Source organism: Muscardinus avellanarius (genome assembly GCF_963383645.1).
Source record: "Muscardinus avellanarius genome assembly, chromosome: 1".
NCBI classification, from domain to species: Eukaryota; Metazoa; Chordata; class Mammalia; order Rodentia; family Gliridae; genus Muscardinus; species Muscardinus avellanarius.
Window position 1 is genome coordinate 27,677,337 of NC_137786.1, and position 20,466 is coordinate 27,697,802.

General features: G+C 40.3%; 1 protein-coding gene across 1 annotated transcript in view; it reads right to left on the reverse strand.

Annotated features, from left to right (window-relative positions):
- The window catches only part of DROSHA (drosha ribonuclease III), a gene marked incomplete at both ends in the record, with an annotated part of 135,869 nt that overhangs the window by 25,095 nt on the left and 90,308 nt on the right, over window positions 1–20,466 (reverse strand). The window contains 5 exons of the mRNA XM_080692383.1: window positions 479–523; window positions 8,137–8,207; window positions 11,249–11,351; window positions 13,946–14,045; window positions 15,378–15,437. Coding sequence (XP_080548509.1) covers window positions 479–523; window positions 8,137–8,207; window positions 11,249–11,351; window positions 13,946–14,045; window positions 15,378–15,437 — 379 coding nt within the window. The remainder of the gene's footprint in view (window positions 1–478; window positions 524–8,136; window positions 8,208–11,248; window positions 11,352–13,945; window positions 14,046–15,377; window positions 15,438–20,466) is intronic.

Below are 20,466 nucleotides of genomic sequence, written 5' to 3' on the forward strand. Positions count from 1 at the left end.
GGTACTAAGTTTTAATTTGCAGAAAATTTTATGCAATCTGAGTCAAACCCTTTAATTTCTAAGCTCCAAATGAGTTTACACTTTAGCAATGTTAATTTAGTATTTGTTCTACTTTTTACATACTCCCAGACTGGCTTCCACATAATTTCCCATACAATAGCAGACACGCGGACACAAAAGAGTCAATGCATTATGCTTTGGATAGCACCGACCGGTGGGGTGGTGGGCACCTGTAACCACACAGAGCTCTTCCTGCCTTGCGAGGAAAGGTGAACGAGTGCTTCCCAGACCACACGAATGCAGAGCGTGCCTCATTTTTTAATTTGTCCTCACATTTCCCACTCAGACACCCCAGCTTCAAGTTATAATGCCACAGAAGGGACTCAAAGGATAAAGGCGGGAAGGGGGGTAAGCAAAGGAAAGCAAAACGAATAGCCGGAGTTATAAAGCTCGCTACAGACAGCAAGGTCATACTTACTTGGAGTGGGTGGAGAGGATAATTGAGCCAGACTTCTCGCAGGTCCTGGAAAATGGAGTGATGCCTTTAATGCTCAAGGGAGCCATTTAACATACTCTGGAGTACTAAATAAAATGTCATTATTTGAAATACTGAACTATTTCTGATGCTGACTCCACTTATTGCAAATTCAATAGTGCCAGCAAACTAATTTTTTTAAAGTGTATTCACCACTCAAACTGCCTGTAGTGATTCTAATTAGCCTATTAAACTGGGGAGGAAAAGAGCCACCCCCAACCCCAGAAGTCAAAGACACCTTTTAAAACTAAGTTACACATTTGCTTAACCTAATGTGTTGGATTAAGCTGTTGTTTTAATCATATCCTTTAGCTGCACTGGCTGTGCCTTCTGTACATAAGACTCATCTCAAATGTCTTTTATTTTAGGCACTAATTCATGACCACGTGAACCGTTTTTAAATGGAGTGGAAAATATCCCATACCTAGTTCATAAGCTCTGACTTTGAAGACACACTTTTAACTGTAGGTCACACACATTTACTTGATATATAGTACTGAACCAATATCGCGGAAAACTTTAATGCATTATTTTATTTGTTAAGTCTAGGGGTAGATATAATTAGAACTTCCTCAGAATTTGTTTTTCCTTCAGATTCAGACTCTAAGCAGCCTCTAACGGCTACTTTCTGGCCTTGATGTTAGCTTTCTTTTTTTGTTGTTGTTATTTTTTTTTTTTATTGGTGCATTGTATTTATACATCATAATGAGTTAAAAAAAAAAAAACTTGTGTAGACACAAATGCACACATCACCCAGCCATCCCCCACCCAGTCCCCACCCCTCTCCCTCCCAGTCCCTCCCTCCCATGCTTGGCTGAGTGGTTGACTACCATATGAATAAGTACATCGTGCACTTTAAAGAGTTTCCTAAAAAAAGCTGGGGCCGGGTCGAGGGACCCTGGGCCCCGGGCCGAACTGCGCGTAGCACGCCAGACCCCTGGAGAAACTGGGCCCAGTAAGAAGCTGGGTTCTGGGCGGGGGTCACGGGACTCTGGGCCCCGGGCCGAACTGCAAGTAGCACGCCAGATCCCTGGAGAAACCGGGCCCAGAACAGAAAAAGATAAAGAAAAATATCGGAGAGGAGGTAAGAAAGCCGTTATGGATGCCAGGACACTGGAGATGCAGACAAAACTTATCTAAATGCACTGGAACTTATGGAAAAATTCGCCATGAAAGAGGACTGCTATTTCTCTATATTGTTAAGAATCTCAGACATCACATATAAGGAGAGAGTTTAGCAGAGACCAAGGAGAAATGCGGTGTTGAAAGAGTTCTCCGCGATGGTGGTGGAGACTTGTATTCAGGAGAAGCAGAAACCGGATCTTACCAACTTTATTTTTTTGGAGAAATTACACCAAATGTCGAATACTACCACCACGCATGCTTAGGAACACTGGACAACATTCAGAGTGGAAAAAGAGCCTGGGAAGGATTTGAAACGGTGGAGGCAGTGGCAATGCCAGTGGCCAATACTCGGGGGAGGCAGAGATCTGATACATTACACCTGGAACCTTTGAAATAATAACCACAGAGACAGTGATCGGAACCTGCTGAGGGGTTAGGCGGGCACCGGGGCCAGTGGCCGACATCGGAGCTTGCTGTGAGGCAAGGCCACTACTGAGGCCTCCGTGGCCGGGATTGGAACCTGCAGAGGGGTTAGACCGATGCTGGGGCCAGCGAGGCCGGCATTGGAGCCTGCCGTGAGGCAAGGCCGGTACTGGGGCCTCCGAGGCCAGGATAAGAGCCTGCCGAGGGGTTAGGCCGGTGCTGGGTCCAGCGAGGCCGGGATCGGAGCCTGCCGTGAGGCATGACCAGTGCTGGGTCTCCGAGGCCGGGATCGGAGCCTGCTGAGGGGTTAGGCCGGTGCTGGGGCCAGTGAGGCCAGCATTGGAGCCTGCCGTGAGGCAAGGCCGGTACTGGGGCCTCGAGGCCAGGATAAGAGCCTGCCGAGGGGTTAGGCCGGTGCCGGGGCCAGCGAGGCCGGCATCGGAGCCTGCCGTGAGACATGGCCAGTGCTGGGGCCTCCTAACCCGGGAACGGAACCTGCCGAGGGGTTAGGCTGGTGCTGGGGCCAACGAGGCCGGCATTGGAGCCTGCCGTGAGGCTAGGCCGGTACTGGGGCCTCCGAGGCCGGGATTGGAATCCTGCCAAGGGGTTAGACCGGTGCAGGGGCCAATGGCCAGCATCGGAGCCTGGCGTGAGGCAAGTTCACTCCTGCGGCCTCCAAGGCCGGGACCAAAGCCAGCTTAGGGGTTAGACCGGTGCAGGGGCCAGCGAGACCAGAACTGGGGCCTCCCATGAGGCAAGGCCGCTGCTTGAGCCAGCGAGGTCTGGATCAGTCCACTGAGTAGCCAGGCTACTACTGGGACCATCAAGAGTGGGATCGGTACTTGCAACGCAGCATGCACAGAGAAATATCACAGAAAATATAAATCAGATGCTTCTCTTAATCAGCAATAACTAGGAGGAAAAGGGCAACAGGAAGAGGTTGAGCTATAGAAAGGGCCCTATAGTGAAGCAACTAATGTGACCAATCAGAGGGTATGTAATGCTGGAGGACGGAGCCTCTTTAAAACGCAGGAGGTACATAAACAAATGTATCAAAGTAAATCACCAAAGAAGTGTGGGATGGAGGGAGGGGGAGGGAATGCAATGGGGGCTGGAGGAGGGCTAATTGGATGATGTGTGCTTGTATATCCTCTCAAGTCTTGTACTCCAATGTGATTGATATATGACTACAATGCACCAATTTAAAAAATAAATTAATAAAAAATAAAAAATAAAAAAAATAAAGAGTTTCCTTCCCCCCTCCCTTTCCCACAGTTAGCTTGCCTTCTTTGCTCCTCTATCGGATCTCCTTTTTCACCTGGAGTTCCTCCTATGACCCCTTTCACTCTAGCTTTCACATAGTAGGGAAAGCGTCTAGTTCCTTACCTTTTGCTTTCTGAAAAAATGTCAAATTTTTTTTTTAAAAGAAGAGGAAAAAATTCAGATTTAAAGGGTGATAAAAGAAAATTTTAAAAAAAGTGTTTTATGCAATTTTCGCCTTAACAAAATACACTTAAGGATTCTTTGCTAACTTTTTTTTTAAAGGGTTTTACATTCATCATCTTGTTTTGTTAAGGCATTTGAAAGAATTTCCTTTAACCTAATCAAAAACCTTTCCCTTGAATCCCCTGCACTGTGATTTACATCGAATGGCACCCCCATCCGTCTCACAATAAACTTCCCTGTGTCTTCTCAGTGTTTTCTCTCTCCTCCCACCCCTAAGAGAACCTTTACCAAACTCCTGCCCCTGGCTTGACCATTCATCCTGGTCTCCTCTGCAGAGCTCCCCCACTCTCTTATAGCTTTACTCTCTGATTATTAATTATTTGTTTGTTTGTTTGTTTGGTGGAACTGGGGGTGGAACCCAGAGGCTTCCTACCTCTGGGCTACACTCCCAGACCTATTTTTTTATATTTTATTTGGAAACAGGGTCTCACTAAGTCACTGAGAGCCTAAGTAGCTGAGGCTGGCTTTAAACCTGTGCGATCCTACTGTCTGAGCCTCCCAAATGCGGGGATTACAAGCGTGCGCCACCACGCCCGGCTTTACTCTCTCTAATTATTATTAGCTCACTTCTGCTGTTGCACTGACTTCTCACCCACGTCCATAAGACTGAATGTCTCATGGGCATGTTCTACCTGATCTGCAACATGACCAGATAGTGACTTTTTACCTTTCATCTTAACCTAGATTGTGGGGTTAGGGAGACCTGCAGGCTTGAGTCCTGCTGCGCAGGTTTGACTCTGGTTCCGCGCTGGCAATTTACTTAGCCTCTCTAAGCCTCCATTTCCTCAGGTATAAGCCAAAGGTGATTATACTACTTCCTTCAAAGTGTTCTCCGATGGCTCAAGGAGCACTGAGCACAAAGCACTATACCCAGCGCCGGCCCATAAAAAGTACTTATAACAAAATGTCAACGACAACTGTAAACAACTCTCCCTTCCCACCAACCTCAATCTCCAAAGATTCTCAGGGATACTGATTCATTTTTCTCTTTGCTCTTTTGTATTTTTCACAAAAAATACTGATTTCTCCTTTGATGTCCACTGCTAATCTCTTAGTGCGACAGTATAATACCTCATAAAAGAACTGTTTCAACTGTGTTCATGTCCTCTCATCTAGCCTGCACGCTGAGGCGAGGTTCTACTGCAACTTGGGGCCAGAGAAAATACACCAGGAAAGGGCTCGACTGGGACCAAGTGCTGACAGTATCAGCTCAAGGGCCTCAGGCATGTCCATCCCTATCTTCAGGTTGCAGGTTGCTCTTCGGGAAAATGTTCATGACTGATTGGGTCATTCATTCGTGCAATGTATTTTTATTGGACAAGTATTACATAATTAGGTTACTGTGATGGAGAGGACACTATCCCAGTCCTCAAAGGGGCCTGGTGGGGAAGTAAGTATATGATAGTAAAAATAGCAAAAGGTCATTCTCAACTATGCCACAGCTGCCACTTTCTCAGATTAAATCTCAGATAAAAGAAAACAGATGTGGCCAAGAGAGTCTAGTTGTAAAGTATTAGATTGTTATGCGAAGATGGGTACAAGTGGACATCAAAACCACATATGAGAGCAATGAACACTACCCAGGGTGTCAGAGAGATCTCCAAGAAAGTCCTGAAGGACATGAAGAATTGAGCAAATTAGGGAGAGCAAGAACCAAAAGCAGGGCAATACAGGCACCTAAATAATGTCTCTCCAAGTGCATAGGTCCCAAAGGGAAATTCCTGTCAAAATGCTTGAAGAAGAAGCAGAAAGAAGACTGAAACACCAGGTGGGAGATGACCAGGGAAACTGCTAATGCCGCATGGTGCAGCGCAGACTTTGGTAGGTGGTAATCAAATATGTTATGCAACAAGGGCCACAGCCAAATCTATGCATTTGAAAGACTATTACACTTAGGATGATAGATGGACTGGAGCGGCATGGAACAGCAGCCAGTTAAACAGTCAGGAGAGAGCTGAGGGGGACAGAGATGAAAGCAGAAGGACGGCTGCGATGAAGCAATTCCAGTCATTAGGGATTGGAGTGATAGGATTTTAAAATGGAATGGATACAAGGAGAAAAAAGCTTAGGGACAGAAAAGATCCTGAGGGTTCTGGTTTAAAAGATAAAAATAAAAGAGAAACATGTTTGGGGGCTAAAGGTGATGGGTTCAATACTAAACATGTTGAAATGAGGTGTCTGTGGGACACCCATGTGAGGCTGCCTAGAAGCAATTTGAAAAGACATTTTTTTCAATTTCTAGAGCCCCAGAGAAAGGCCTAGGTCAGAGATACTGGGGACAGAGGCATAAAAAAAAAAAAAAAAAAAAAAAAAAAAAAAAAAAAAAAAAGAAAGAAAGAAAAAAGAAAAGGGAGGGAGGGAGGGATGAAAAAAATTACAGAATACCTCTCCATCTTTCCAAGAAGGCCACTGGGGTAATCAAAATGAAACCTGAAGGGTCGCAGAAAACAGAGGAGGGAGAAAAGACAGCCCTGCTATTAACAGGGCTTGAAGGACACACACAGACGAAGCCAGCAGCAAAGTTACAGAAAACAAGGTTTCCCTCATGTCTTGTGGAAAGTCCTAAGGACTCCGGTGGCTCCTGCCTTCCTGTCAATGCTGTTCTCTCCCTGCTTTGCTCTTCCCCCTGAATAACAATTACTGGGGACACTCAGTTGCTAAACTGAACTCTCTTGACAGTACCTAATCCCAAATTAATCCGTTTCTCTTAAACCAGCTTTTGACAAAGCAACTAACCACGGGCCCTCGCTGTCACAGAGCATCACCCCAGGCCTCACAACGGAGGCAGCCCTCCTCCTCCATGCAAGCTGCACAGGCCAACCCATCTGACTGCGCTGGCCTATAAGTTTGCCCCTGGCTGCCTGGCTGATGGCCTGCATGATGCCACTATGCACAAAAAAGCACACAGTTAACTAAGGCTTCTCACATAGTCTGGCTTAGAGATGCAAACCAATATGGACCTGTCAAAGGAGATGAACGGTCGAAGTTTGCATACTTGAAAACGTAGGAGTGGGGAGCCCTACATTACTGAGCCCTGCTCCGTTCCACAAGACACACTAAAATGATATCAACAGTTTCATTTGTAAGATAATGTTCAGATCACACTTTTTCACTTAGAAATCCATTTGTTTCAATCTTTTCACAAATACTTATTAAGTGCTATGCATTCCGGCACTGCACTAGGTACTGAACTATAAGATAATCTCACTAAGTAGACAAGTGGGAAAAAAGCAGTTTTAAGAAAGAAAAGAATTTCAACATAAAATAAATGAAATTAAGAACATACGATGTAAAACTGCATGTGATTCAGGAAAACGGGCAAAGGAATGTGTGCAGGTCAGATGGGTGAAGAGGGCAGGAAACAGGTGGGCTCGGGGATAGGCGACACAGAGGTGAGACCGGAAGAAGAAAGTATCAAGAGGCGCTGACACTACCAACAAAAGATGAAGGCCAGAACAACAGTATTTTAAGAGTTGAGAAAGAGACTTAAAATGCATGCCATCTGCCACACATACAAATCAAGATGCACGCTGGTTATATGTGTAGGACAAAATGGGGGACACAGAACATCTGCAGATAATTTTCCCATCTAAAGAAATTTATACATACAAAAAAAAAAAAATCATCACAATCGCTCCAGAAAAAAAAAGAAAACAAAAATCAAATTGCTGGATATGAACATTATCCTGATCACATTTTTTAAAACTATTGATTTTTTTTTTAACTACCCAAAGTAATGCAGTAATAACATCTGACAGCCACTTAAGTTGAAGGTTTCATAAAGGCTTAAAACACTGGCGTCCTGTGTTTTTTATTACTCCACCAGGGCTATTTCATTCAATTATGATGACATTTCAATTTGGAATACAGAGTTGCCTCTCCTCTTAAATGTTAAATTGACCTGTTTGGGTATAAAAAGCATCTAGTATGCTCGCTTACATGCAAGAATAAAAAGGCATCTCTAGCAATATTAATGGCGTAATACTTTGTAACAACAGAAACTATTTTAGAATCTTTTTTCCTTAAACTATAATTTTCTTGAAGAAAAAAAGTATTTCCATATTCTTTATTCATGGGCTATCAGAAACTCCCTATGAACTGACTTTCTAAAATAAATATACATTTGTCTAGTCTACATTATTTACATAAAAACAAATCATAAATGCAAAAGCCAAAGGCTATTGCTTCAAGTAAGCCTGCACAGGGCAGGTACCAAGTGATTATAAAATCATATTTAACTTAAAGAAACTTTAATATGACCCCAATCTTATTATATTTGTCTTCATATTTAATTTACAAGTGGTCATGAGCAAAGATGGTTCGAGTGAAGCAAAACAAAACAAAAAAGTCTGATTTAAATGCCCAGAGAACTTCCCCATGTGCAGAGGTTGAATAAGCTGTTTTTGATGTACTTTATATCTACCACCTATGGTAGACTTGCATATTTTGCTTCTCCCATAGTCTCTTTAAAATTCAAAAAGCAGGTGAAATAAAATATTCTGTAATGATATATAACTGAGAAAAAGAAAACGATTCAAGATAAATACCGGATCATTAAAGAGTAAGCGTCCAAATAACTGTTTGGCTTCTTCCAGGCTTCCCTCCAAGTAAACAGCGCCTAGATAAAAGGAAGAGCATGTCAAAAGGAAGGCTGTATTAATATGCAGAGAAAATTAAACATCTCTATAAAAAGCAAAAAGGCAAGCCAAAAACCACTCACAGAAAAAAAAATTCAACACATTCAGCAGCAATTGTTTTAAAGGTAACATTTTTCCTCCTCTAAGGGCTATGCTCTGTGTTATAAATTAGGCTGAAATACAAAATTCAAGTCACTAAACTTTAAATCTAATACTGTAAGTCGCAGATGACGAGTATGAACTATCATGAAGGGTATGGGTATAAACTTTACTAAGGGAATGATGAACAAACACTTGACTGCACTAAAGAAAATGTTTCATTCTACTTTCTATATTTATCGTTTATGTTTCAAACCAAATATATATAGGCATCCAAGAAAGAGCCTACAGACAAAACCAGAGTCTAGCTCAATAAGGCTTCTACAAGTAAAAATCAGGGTAACTTCTATCTTTAATTTGAAATAATTAGCATTATTAATAACTAGTAAGCACTATAACATTTTTACTTGGTATGAAATAATTTTGGTGTAGGATAGTTATATTTTCTTCAAATCAAAATTTTCCATTTATCTTTAGAAAGGTTACTTTTCCATGCATGATGTTAAAACAGTTACTGGGGCTTTTGATAGCTAAGTACATTCATTATGTATAAACAGTCAGAGTAATAATAATGGTTATAATAGTCATCACTGCTGTGGTTTGAATTCACTTATGACATAGGCTCTGTGCAAAGCATTTCCACATTTTGTGTCTATGTGTGGTGGAAGAAATTAAACTCGGGGCCTTGTGCATGCCAGACAAGCACTCTAACGATGAGCATCACCCCCAGCCCCACTGCCACGCTCTAATCTTCACCTTCATGGAGTACCTCAGGTGAGTGTTAGAAAAGATTTATTGAATTTAGGTTCACGTTAGATTATTTGGGAGAGGGCTTCATTAAGTAAAACTATATTCTGGATTGATATTGCTAGGACTGGATGGTTTGTTTCTTTGAAGAACTTTCTGTGGTGCCAAGCATGTGGCACATATCTATAATCTCAGTACCTGGGAGGCTGAGACAGGAGGATCATACTTGAAGACATCCTCAGCAACTTAGCAAGGCCCTTGGCAACTTAGTGAGATCTTGTTTCAAAATAAAAAATAAAATAGGGCTGGGGGTATAGCTCAGAGGTATAATGCCTCTGGGTTCAATTCCCAGTAACACACACACACACACACACACACACACACACACACACACACAATTCTATGAGGTGAATGACATTATCTCCATCTCTCAGATGGGGAAGCCAAAGGTCAAAAAGATGCCAAAGACACAGATCTGATAATTGAACAAGAAATTGAATCATGTCTGTCTGGCTCTGGAGCCAATGGTAACACTGCCAAAAATATTCTATATACAGAGCACAGTAATTTCATGTGATAATTCTCTGAAAATAAACTTATTTGTGAAAAATAGACATAGCCATGAAAGACTGTGGGTAATTATTAAACATTCTCTTGCTACTATCATCAGAATGAAACTATAATGGGAAGCTTTTATAGTCATTTTCAAAGGAAAAAAGAAAAAATGATAAGGAAGTACAAAGGCCTTTGAAAGTATAAATGTACTTTATCATTTACGTTTAAAAAACTCAGAAATTGTCAATCTACTACATTTCATTGTAAAACATACTTGTAACCACCAGCTAATTAACTCTTCATAACTTTCATGTACCAATAGCTAACTATTCTGGTTATAGACAAGCAATATAAAGATCCTGAATTTTAAAAAAAACCTGGTGTTTTCAAGATGTTTATAAAAAAAAAATCTTGCAAATGGGGAGGGTCAATAAATAAACAAAGGTAGAGGCAACCTGAAACTTTGCAACTCCTATAGGATGCAATAAGAATATCACCTGTCCAGTATCATACTTAAAATGTTTAACTTGAATTTAATCATGAGGAACAATCGGAAAAATGAAAGTACAACATGCACAAGACAGCCTGCTTATCCTCTAAAACAGAGTCAATGTCACTAAAAAATAAACCAAGCCAGGCATGGTTGTGCACGCTTGTAATCCCCGCGCTTGGGAGGCGGAGACAGGAGGATCGTGCAGGTTCGAAGCCAGCTGTGCTGGCTTAAGAGACCCTGTTTCCAAATAAAAATAAAAAAATAGGTCTGGGAGTGTAGCCCAGAGGTAGAAGGGCTTCAGGAACCCCAGTACCACCAAAAAAAAAAACAAAAAAAAAAAACCTGAGATCAGGGAATTTTTTTCCATAATCATGAATACTAAAAAGGAGTATTAACTAAATGCAATATTGAAACATGAATTTAGTTTTGAGACAACTGGAGAAATTTTAATTGCACTATATATTACATGATCTTATTGAATTAATGATAATATTAATATACCATAATAAGGGTATTATGGTTATATAATAAAACATTCTTTTAGAAAATGTATGCAGAACTAGAATATGGTATCATGGTATATACAGTTTATTTGTAGATGGTGCAGGAAACTGTGTGGACATTTGTACAGAAGGGACAAAGTATTAGCAACTGATGATTCTAGGTAATGGAATAAAAGTACTCACTGCCCTATTTCTTCAGTTCTTTTGTAAATTTGTGTATTTAAAAATAAAAATTTTAGGGAAAAAATAATCTTGCAAATAGTTTAAAATGTGGTAAAGAAAAAAAAAACAATACTGGGGCCTCTCTAGCAACCTAGTTTGTTTGTTAGGGGGATCCTGAATCAAATCTGAAAAGTAATCCATCTCCATATTGATTAATTTCGCTTTAATTCAGGAAATATTAAGCATCTATATGACATCAGATACCAATTCAGGAACCAAGAATGCAAAAAACAGTATGATTGAAGCTTTCCAGGACACAAAATAACCACAAAACAAGGTAATGGATAGACTAGGGATCTCACCTGCTTTGGGACCAAGTAATTCTGAACCATGTTTCCACAACAAATTTTATGTGCTCTCCAGACAGCTTACACATGCAAAAAAAGACTTAAAGGGAAGTTACCTATCAAGGCTTCAAAACAATTAGCCATGGCATGCCGGAGATCTGATTCTCTACACAGGTCAGGCCCATGAGCATACAGCATGAATCGATCCAGTTCAAGTTTCTACAAAATTCAAAATGACAAAAAGAGTGTTTGCCAAAGTCCTAACTATAATTACTCAGCATTATACCCATGAGAGTACTGATAGGTACAAATCCATTGCTCTTACATCAGTGTATTAAGAGAGAGTAGTACACCATTTTTAAAGGAATTCTTTACATATGGTTCAGTCTGGAATAACTCGACTCTTTCCCAAACTCCAAAAGTTCAACTAGGGTCCAGAGCTGATCAGATCTGATGTCTCCAAATCCAAGTTCACACAGGGTAACCCCTTCCAAGCAGTGAAATGAGTTTCTCTTAAGGGTTCTAAGAATATTCTTTGGAGTGAATCCAATTTCTTTTTTTGATCTGACCTCTGAAAAGTTTAAAGGCAAATTTGTGGCCCAAAACTAGGTGTAGAACTTACGACTACATCGTAAATAAAGTTGGCTTTATTTTACTAGCTAACCCAAATTTCCCTTTTTAAATTTGATTTCTGTAGCTATTTCTTATCCTAACACAATTAAACTTAAGTCCTTTTAGAACTAGACATAAAGTGAATGAGTGATTTTTATAAAACTCTTGAAATTGAAAGTATAACGCTTTTCATAAAGAATGGTACAAACATTGCATAAACATGCAATAAATCTGTTTCATTAACCACGTAATCCAATTCAATAAATACTTACTAAGCAATAACATGCCACATAATATGGAACAAGTTACAAGTCAATGAACAACCTAAGAAACATGAGTCTCGTCCGTTCTCAGGTTTTGTGTGTCTTGGTATGTATGTGAAATACATTTATACTGGAAAAGGACAAGACAATAAAAACAGACATATATGCTATCAGTATCTTGTGTTGCTAGAGATCTGGAGCATGAAACATACTCAAATGAGAGTTTTGACTACCACAAATGTAACAGCAGAAAACACCTTAAAAAAAAATTGATCCCAAAGTGCAGGAGTTTATACTAGGATATGCAAATTTCATCTGTTTCACAACTTTACTGGGAAAATCCAATTGTTATCTCTGGAGCCCTCCTTGAGAGGAGACTGCAAACCACATTTTACCTTATAAACAGCTATTCTGGAGTGTTGCAAATTTCCAACTTCTCAGTCCCTACTCTATTATTCTTATTTTTCCATGCAGGCATTTTAAAAAGAAGCTTTATAATGGAAAGAGTAAGGGCGGGGATATAGCTCAGTGGTACAGTATGTGCTCAGTATGCATGAGGTCTTGGACAGTCCCCCTACACACACAAACACACACACAGAAAAAGTAGTGTCCTACCATTTGTGTTAAAATGTTCACTCATCTAGAGAGCTGATCTCCAGCTTTTTTATTAGATTCTCAAAGAGGTCAGCACTTCTCTAATTCCCCTCCGAAAGGTTAAGGAGCACTAGTCTAGAGAGAAAATGGGTCCGAGCCTAGTGCTATGGGACTGAGACTGCGCCTTGGTACAGGAAGACCACACAGAAATTCCTGAAAAGAGGAACCAGTGACCACGTCACTACTCATGGCCCTGCACTGAACCCAGTGTGTTATGTAATAGCTTCTCTTCCCACACTACGGCAATCCCCTACACTTTGTAAAACTCCTCCCTACTGCCAGTGGATCCCGGGTGTTTGGGGATGTAAGAGCCACAGTTGTCAACCATTGTTGAAACCCACGGATCCATAAAAACGTCAGGATTTGCCATAAGAAGAGTGAGAGCAGCAATAGAAATAACTAGCTCTTTCAAACTCATTAACATCGTTGTGTGATTACTACAACAACCATCATGCCAAACACTTTATAAATGGAATTATGAAAACTCATTTCATTTAATTCTCATAACCAGCCTTTATGGTAGAGACTGATGCCATTTGCACTTTATAGACAAGGAAGTGGAAGTTTGGAGAGACCAACTGGTCCGTGGCCCACCCTGTCTGTAAGCGAGGGGTGTGGACTAGAACCCTGATGGGTCAGTGAAAAGTGCCCATTTTCTTATCTGTTATGATTTACTAGAAGACACCACAAGAGGGAAACAGCAAATCAGGCCATGTAAGTTAAATCCCTAGCAGGAATATAAATTAAAAAGAGGCTCTCTTAGTCACTCAGCCAAGTCAATGAGGCAAGCTGGACAGCCTAAACCCTAAATATTAATTAATGGGATTTGTGATTTGGGGATTCTCAAAGATCTATAAAGTACCCCTTGTGGATATAAATTGTCTGAAGTATTCTGTTCAAAGCTATAATTCTGCTTGTTAACATAAATTAATAACAAATGTACTACAGAAATATTACACAAAGGAAAAACACAAAATCTTTCTTTCTTTCTTTTGTTCCCATGTTCCTTCTCCCCAAATGTTTAACCTGCTCGTGTACATCTGTCAATTTTTTCCTAGTCCGTTTTCAAGTTACCTCACTGAGGAGTTCATTAGCTGCTGGAGAAATTCACAAAGGTAACAGAACAAATAAAGTTGAATCCTTAAAACCCAAACAAAATATACTTCCCAGTCAGTAAAATATCACATCCTTAATGTACTCCAAAGAGTTACTCATTCAAAAATGCAGAATTATGCATAAACTACAGAAGACTTTGACAACAAATGCTTCAGATATTTGCTATACCTTTGCTAGCATGGCGAGGTGCTGATTCTGCACAATGGCAGTCCGATAAGTGGCTAAGCCTCCTTCTTCCAGACTGGGAAACAAGTAGTATAAATGGACACTGCAAAAAAGAAACACGTAAATAAATATGCATCACTAAATTCTGTCTGTGGCTTTGGGTCACAGAAATGGGGCTGGCACACAGTATCTGTGCAACAGATGCCACCAAATGGAACTAAACTAAAGGGTCTGACTAAAAGTCTTTGGATGTTAAATGGTAAGCCTGAAGGTGCTAAAACCCAAACAGCGCCATTCGTTTCTATTAAAAGATGTCTCTGAAATCTAACGACAACAAAGACCTCAACAATCTGTCACACTATTTATGTCTACTAAGAGAAAACATCGGAAACTCCGATATTGGGGGCTGGGGATGTGGTTCAGAGGTAGAACATTAGTTTAGTATACGTGAGGCTGGGGAGGCCAGAAAACAAACAAACAACAACAACAACAAAAGTTACTGAGACTCGAAACAAACACCTCCCTCGGTGGGTTACAGGTGGCCCCTGAGAGAGTCTTGGGAAGCCCTGAGCAGGGGAAGAACTGAGAGTGTACACTTGGCTGGCTCTGCAGTAGAGAAGATCCTAAAGGAGCTGATGAGAAAGTACAGGGCCCGAGCAGAAGGTCACAGGGAAACAACCCTGGATGACAGTGTGGCTGGCCTTGCCTACAACTGCGTACACTGCTTTGAAAGATCCACTGCTGATCAGGGGGCTAAGCACATTTAGTCTTAGAGAATTAGGCTGTAGCCCCTTTTCCTCCTTATGTCACTCCTATGAAAAGAAATGACCTACAGAGAATAAAAATAGCTCAAGACAGTTCCAAGAGAAACAGGTGTGGCCTCCCCTTTAAGAAAGATTATTTGAGTATGGAAAAAACAAAATGCACTTTCCTAACCCTACCTTTAAACTAAGGATCTTAAACTGCTTCTGAAAACATCTACCGACACACAGAGGTACACATATACGCCAAAATCCAGTCATTAAAATTACTTGTGAGCTTTACTTCCCCTGAGATGGGAAACAGGGAGAAAGGGATCAAAGACAAATCCTGGAAGACGAAATGACATTTTAAAATATCATTCCGTTCTTTTCAAATTGAATATAATCTCCGAAGCATCTAGACCAAGACCAGCTGATCTGTGACTGTAAGTAACTTTAACATATGCTTGACAGGACAGAGACCCCGGCCTTTCATCTTGTAATCTCATTCATTACATTCCCAGTGAGCGCAGGTTGTCAGGGCAAGAGCCACAGACATACGGCTTTTAAGCTCTGAGAAGAGACAAAATACATGGCGTCCCAATGCCTTGTTTGGCTAATTACAAAGAAGGTAAAGTAAGAAGTATGTTACCTATAAAATGTAATTATTGGGGAACTGTAAAAAGCCTACTTACCTGGTAAGGAACTCCACAACAGCATCACCTAGGAATTCCAACCGTTCATTGTGATTAATCCTATAATGAGAATTTTAAAAAGCACTTAAAGTGGCACATTCCTTTCCCCATCTCTTCTAAGAAAGGAAACATGAGGGTTAGGTTCTTTCAATAATCAAACAATTGTTCCTCAATCAAGAACACTGAGCTGGGCGTGATGGTAAACATCTGTAATCCTAGTACTTGAGGCTGGGACAAGATGACTGGTTTGAGGCCAGCCTCATTAACTGAGCAAGACCTCAGGCAACTTAGTGAGACCCCCCTTTCAAAAAAAAAAAAAAAAGTAAGACTGGGGATGGAGGTCAGAAGTCAAATGCCCCTGGGTTCAATCCTCAGTACCAAACAAAACACTGAACACCATCTTAGCCTGCAGGTATTTGGAGTGGGGGTGGGGGTGGGAGTGGGGGTTTCTATCAAGTTTTGTGGCTCAAGCTTTCTAACCTAAGGCTTCCTTCTCCTGGGAACTGGATGTAAAACATTCAAAGTCACAGCAACCTGGCATTGCACTGAGAGTTGTGAATATCTCCATCCTGCTATCAGGTGAATAAAAAAGGAGATTACATTCTAGTGGGCATTAGAAGTGACTACTGAAAAGGCAATTTTGATTTCATGTTTTCAAGACAGCTTCCCGTCATCCAAGTCCTAAACTCAACCCAGTTTCTAAAAGTCCTTCAGAACAGCCCTAACCTCAACCGTCCCACTATCTGCTGCTCTCCTCTCCACTTGTGCATCTGGCTCCTGCTCCAACTGCTGGGTACTCTCAGAAGAACAAATCCCGAGATGCTCGGCCATGCCTCTGGTCGGGCTAAGTTCTCTGCTGTCCAAAAACTTTACATTATTTGCTCTGTACACTGGGCCATACTTAAAATCTGCGCATCCCTCAAGACCTCGTGAAGATGTAAACTCTATGGAGCCCTGCCAGAAGCTCATCATAAAAGCTATCATTCCCCCTTGGTATATAGATCACATTTTATGTATCTGTGTCTTAGTTATATGATGAAGTCACATCTCATAGGCTGTTAGTTTCTCCTGTCCAAGTATTAGGTGGGAACAACCAGGAAAACAACCCACGGAAAATGTCCTTCTATCTCTCCGTAAATTTGTGCTCTCTCAGCGCTAACATGCTCTCTCAGTCTCTGGTTGAACAGAGACATGACATGATCTGTTTTAGGTTTCCAAAAGGCCTCTCTGGGTGCTGTGCTGAGAAACGAGTAGCTCCGAAGAGTCTGCAGTAGTGCCGGGGAGGCACAGAGGTGGCCTACGCTAGGTAGGTAACGGCAGAGGAGGGGAGGAACAGTTGGATTTAAGATAACTTTTGAACAGACAGCTGAAAAGAACTGTTGGTAGTTGGGATTTGGAAATTCAAAACAACGAAAGTTAAAGGCTAGAGCTTGCTGCAGTAGCTGGGTGAGAAGGGTCCCACGCTGCACAATACAGACACCACGTCCTCTTCTTCCCCTGTTCCCTCTCCCAAACCCTGCCCATCCTTAAAGACAGCAGGAGTATCTCACTAACTCCTGCCACCCCCACCCCACTCCCATAAGATGAAGCGCTTACCACCCAGTTGATGACAAAGCTGGATTCTACCCCTCATTGTTTTCTGAGTACCAGTTTAGTTTCCATATTTAGTTTCCCTATAGTTTCACGGTATGGTAGAAAATTTAAAAATACTTGTAAATTAAAAGGCTCTTGGCTACCAAGTCATCTACTTAGGAATTTGAACATAAGTTTATAGTATTTCACTTATTTTATAAGTTTTACTTTTCTATTCTATTATTCCTCTACATTTTGGAATTTTAAAAGAATTAAATATTAATAGGAAAAAACTGGAAAGATGTGAGCAATAAAGAAGTCATTCCGAACCTTCATTTCAACTTAGGGCCTTTATTTATATAAAAAAAAGCCATGTAGGGGAGCAAGGAAGAGCCAATAATGGGAAATGAAAAAGCGAAAGAAAAGCCAAAATATTCAATTGATGGCTATGCTGAAGAATTCACAATCTAACCACTTACTTGACAAACAAAAGCAGTAGAGCCTGGCATGTAGCTCAGTGGGAGAGTGCTTGCCTAGCATGGACCAGGCTCTGGGTTCCATCCCCTGCACTGAAAAAACAACCAAACAAAAAAAAAAAAAACCAAAACAACAACAAGCTATAGTCCCTATAACAAACTTCTCTTATTCTTGCCAAATATACATTAGATTTTTTCCCCTCAGTACTGGGGCTTGAACCCAGAGTCATTCAACCTCTGAGCTACAACCCTTGCCTTATTTTACTCCTTATTTTGAAACAGGGTCTCACTAAGTGGCGGAGGACCTCATTAAGTAGCAGAGGCTGGCCAGGAAGCTGTGATCTTCCTGTCTCAGCCTCCACAGTACTGGGATTACAGACCTGTGACACCACAGCCTACTTTTATAATCTAGATTTTTTTTAAAGAACATTTAATTTTTATTGCTATTTAGTAATAACAACTATTGCTACTTGCTAATAATTTCTGTCCCCTTTTAGTAACTAAGAGTTACTAAGAAGTGCCATAGTGAAGTATTAAGTGTTATGTATATTTTAAAAGTCTTTTAGATGCCACCGAGTACTGAGATTTTGCTTTCAGTCAAATACAACTGAATTCAAGAAGCATCTGGCATCATTCTTGGAGAAAGCATCAAGGAATAGGGCGCTAAGAGGAAGATGATGTAGCCCCTTGCTAATTCCAAGAAAGCCAATAAGGCAAGTCCTGTGAAAGGATCAGAACTCAGAAAGGAATGGTGAGTTTTTAAAGAGAAAGAAATTCTATTACCCTATTCTCTTTCGTAAACCAATAAAATAAGAATACATTTTCCATGGCAGAGACTTTATTTTCTTCCTAAGAGTTCAAAGTATTATGCAGCAAAATCTAGTTAAGAAGAACCCCTGGCAGGAGGCTGGGGGCGAGGGGACAAAGCACATTTGGATTGTCTTATGCTTTATTAAAGAATAATGAGACTTCTAGTCAAAGAGTAAGAGCTGCTTGAAGTCATATGCTATTATTAAATGAAGTCATACTGGCTTAAGTTTTACCTTAATTTCTTTTATAAACTTTTATGGAGACAAGAACTGTGTCTAGGATTTAAATGACTACAAAGATAGACTGTTATTCACTTTGTTAAAATATAGGGTCACAGTTTTAAATAGGTTTATTCAATAATGAGTCTGCTATTCATTAAATAATTTGCCCATATCCAGCATATGTTTTTCTATTATCTATAATTATGACTAAACTCTGGCAATAAGCCATGAACCAAAATGGGGATTGAAATTCCACTTTATTATTACACTGTACAATTCCTAACCCATGGGATTATCTGGAAAAGTAAAAGTGAGTTGCTAGTTTTCAGAGCGGCAGCAGATCTGGGTTCCTTCATCAACTGTTTATACTTTCTTTAACCCCCCTTTTGTAAATACTAGCAAGCTCCAAGATGAAATGTTCACTAAGCAGTAAACACTCCATTTGCTTTTGAGAAGGGAATCAACAGAGGCATTATGAAACCGAGATTAATTGTTACACTTATGTAGCAAGTTCTGAGAAATTCCATGCAGTTTTTAAAACAACAATCTCCCTATAGCAGTAAGTACTGTAAGGTGCCATTTACTCCCTGCAAGCTGTCTTGGCATGAGCCAAATACTAAGGTAACTGCTGGAGGAAGGGTAAGAGCAACATTTTCTCGAGAATCTTTGAATCAAAAGCTAATCAAAAGCTCACGCAGCACTGGAAGGGCAGAGATACAAGGGGCCTCAAAGGTCAGTGGAACCTCCGTGCAATTCAGGAACTCCAACGCACTGCATCCTGACACTTGGGGAAGGAGAGGTCACAGCCCAACCGGACCTCAGACCTGCTAGACTTGTGCACCCCACTTGAGCCATCTCTGGGATTAACTTGAAACCTTTAGGTCAGCAAATCCACTTAGTCAAATTTATTTATGTTCAATTAATGTTGTTGTTATATTTCTGATGCAAAATATTTATATATAGCTGATTAAAAATGTACAATTGGTTCTTAGTCTCCATGAGTTCTGTATCTGTGAATCTGCAAAAAAAAAAAAAAAAAAAAAAAAAAGTTCTGCATCTGTAAATTCCACCTTTAAAAAAATGTCCCAAAAGCCAGGAGTGGTGGCACACGCTTGTAATCCCTGCACTTGGGAGGCAGAGACAGGAGGATCACGCAGGTTCGTAGCCAGCCGCATGAGCTTAGAAGACCCTGTTTCAAAAAAAAAAAAAATATATATATATATAATATATAATTATATAAATTATATTAATTATATAAATTATATAGTTTATATAATTTATATATATTATATATATATATATATATATATATATATATATATATATATATATGTCTGGAAGTGTAGCCCGGAGGTAGAAGGGTTTCCAGGGAGTTGTGTCTGTACTAACAGACAAATGGGCATGCCACATAGACACCAAAAGATATTTTGCAAGTACCATTTCTTTAAGTATACAGACATTACTAGATATCCAACCTTGTCTCTCAGTTGGACCAATAGATTTTTTTTATACATTATGTCTGGTAGCGACATAATGGTAGCAATAAAAAAGAACCCAAAAATGAAGTCAAAACAAAACAAGGCTACTTGATTTTCCCATTTTTCCATTAAGCTCTCTCCTGGCCCCTCCATCCCATAGATCTTACTTATATGATAACACATAGATTACATGAATGCCATCAGATGTCTAAACCTTCAAAAACCTTTTTTGTGGTGATAATTTAATTTGCAATTTGCATGAGTTAACCATAAATATACAAATGAGATTTATGTGGTCAAATATTGATGTTTTTTAAATAATGGGAGGCATATCTGCTTGATAATATCATCATAAAAGTTAATTATTTTATACTCTTGATAGGTAGGCTATCAAAAATAATTTATCATTTTTAAGCCTTTTTGCCTTTTTATAAATACTTGCTGGCCCTGGATCAGACAGAATAAGAAACTTACCTAACCATTTGTACCTCTGCTGACCCTTCTTAAGGGTCTACAAGTAAACAGACTAGGA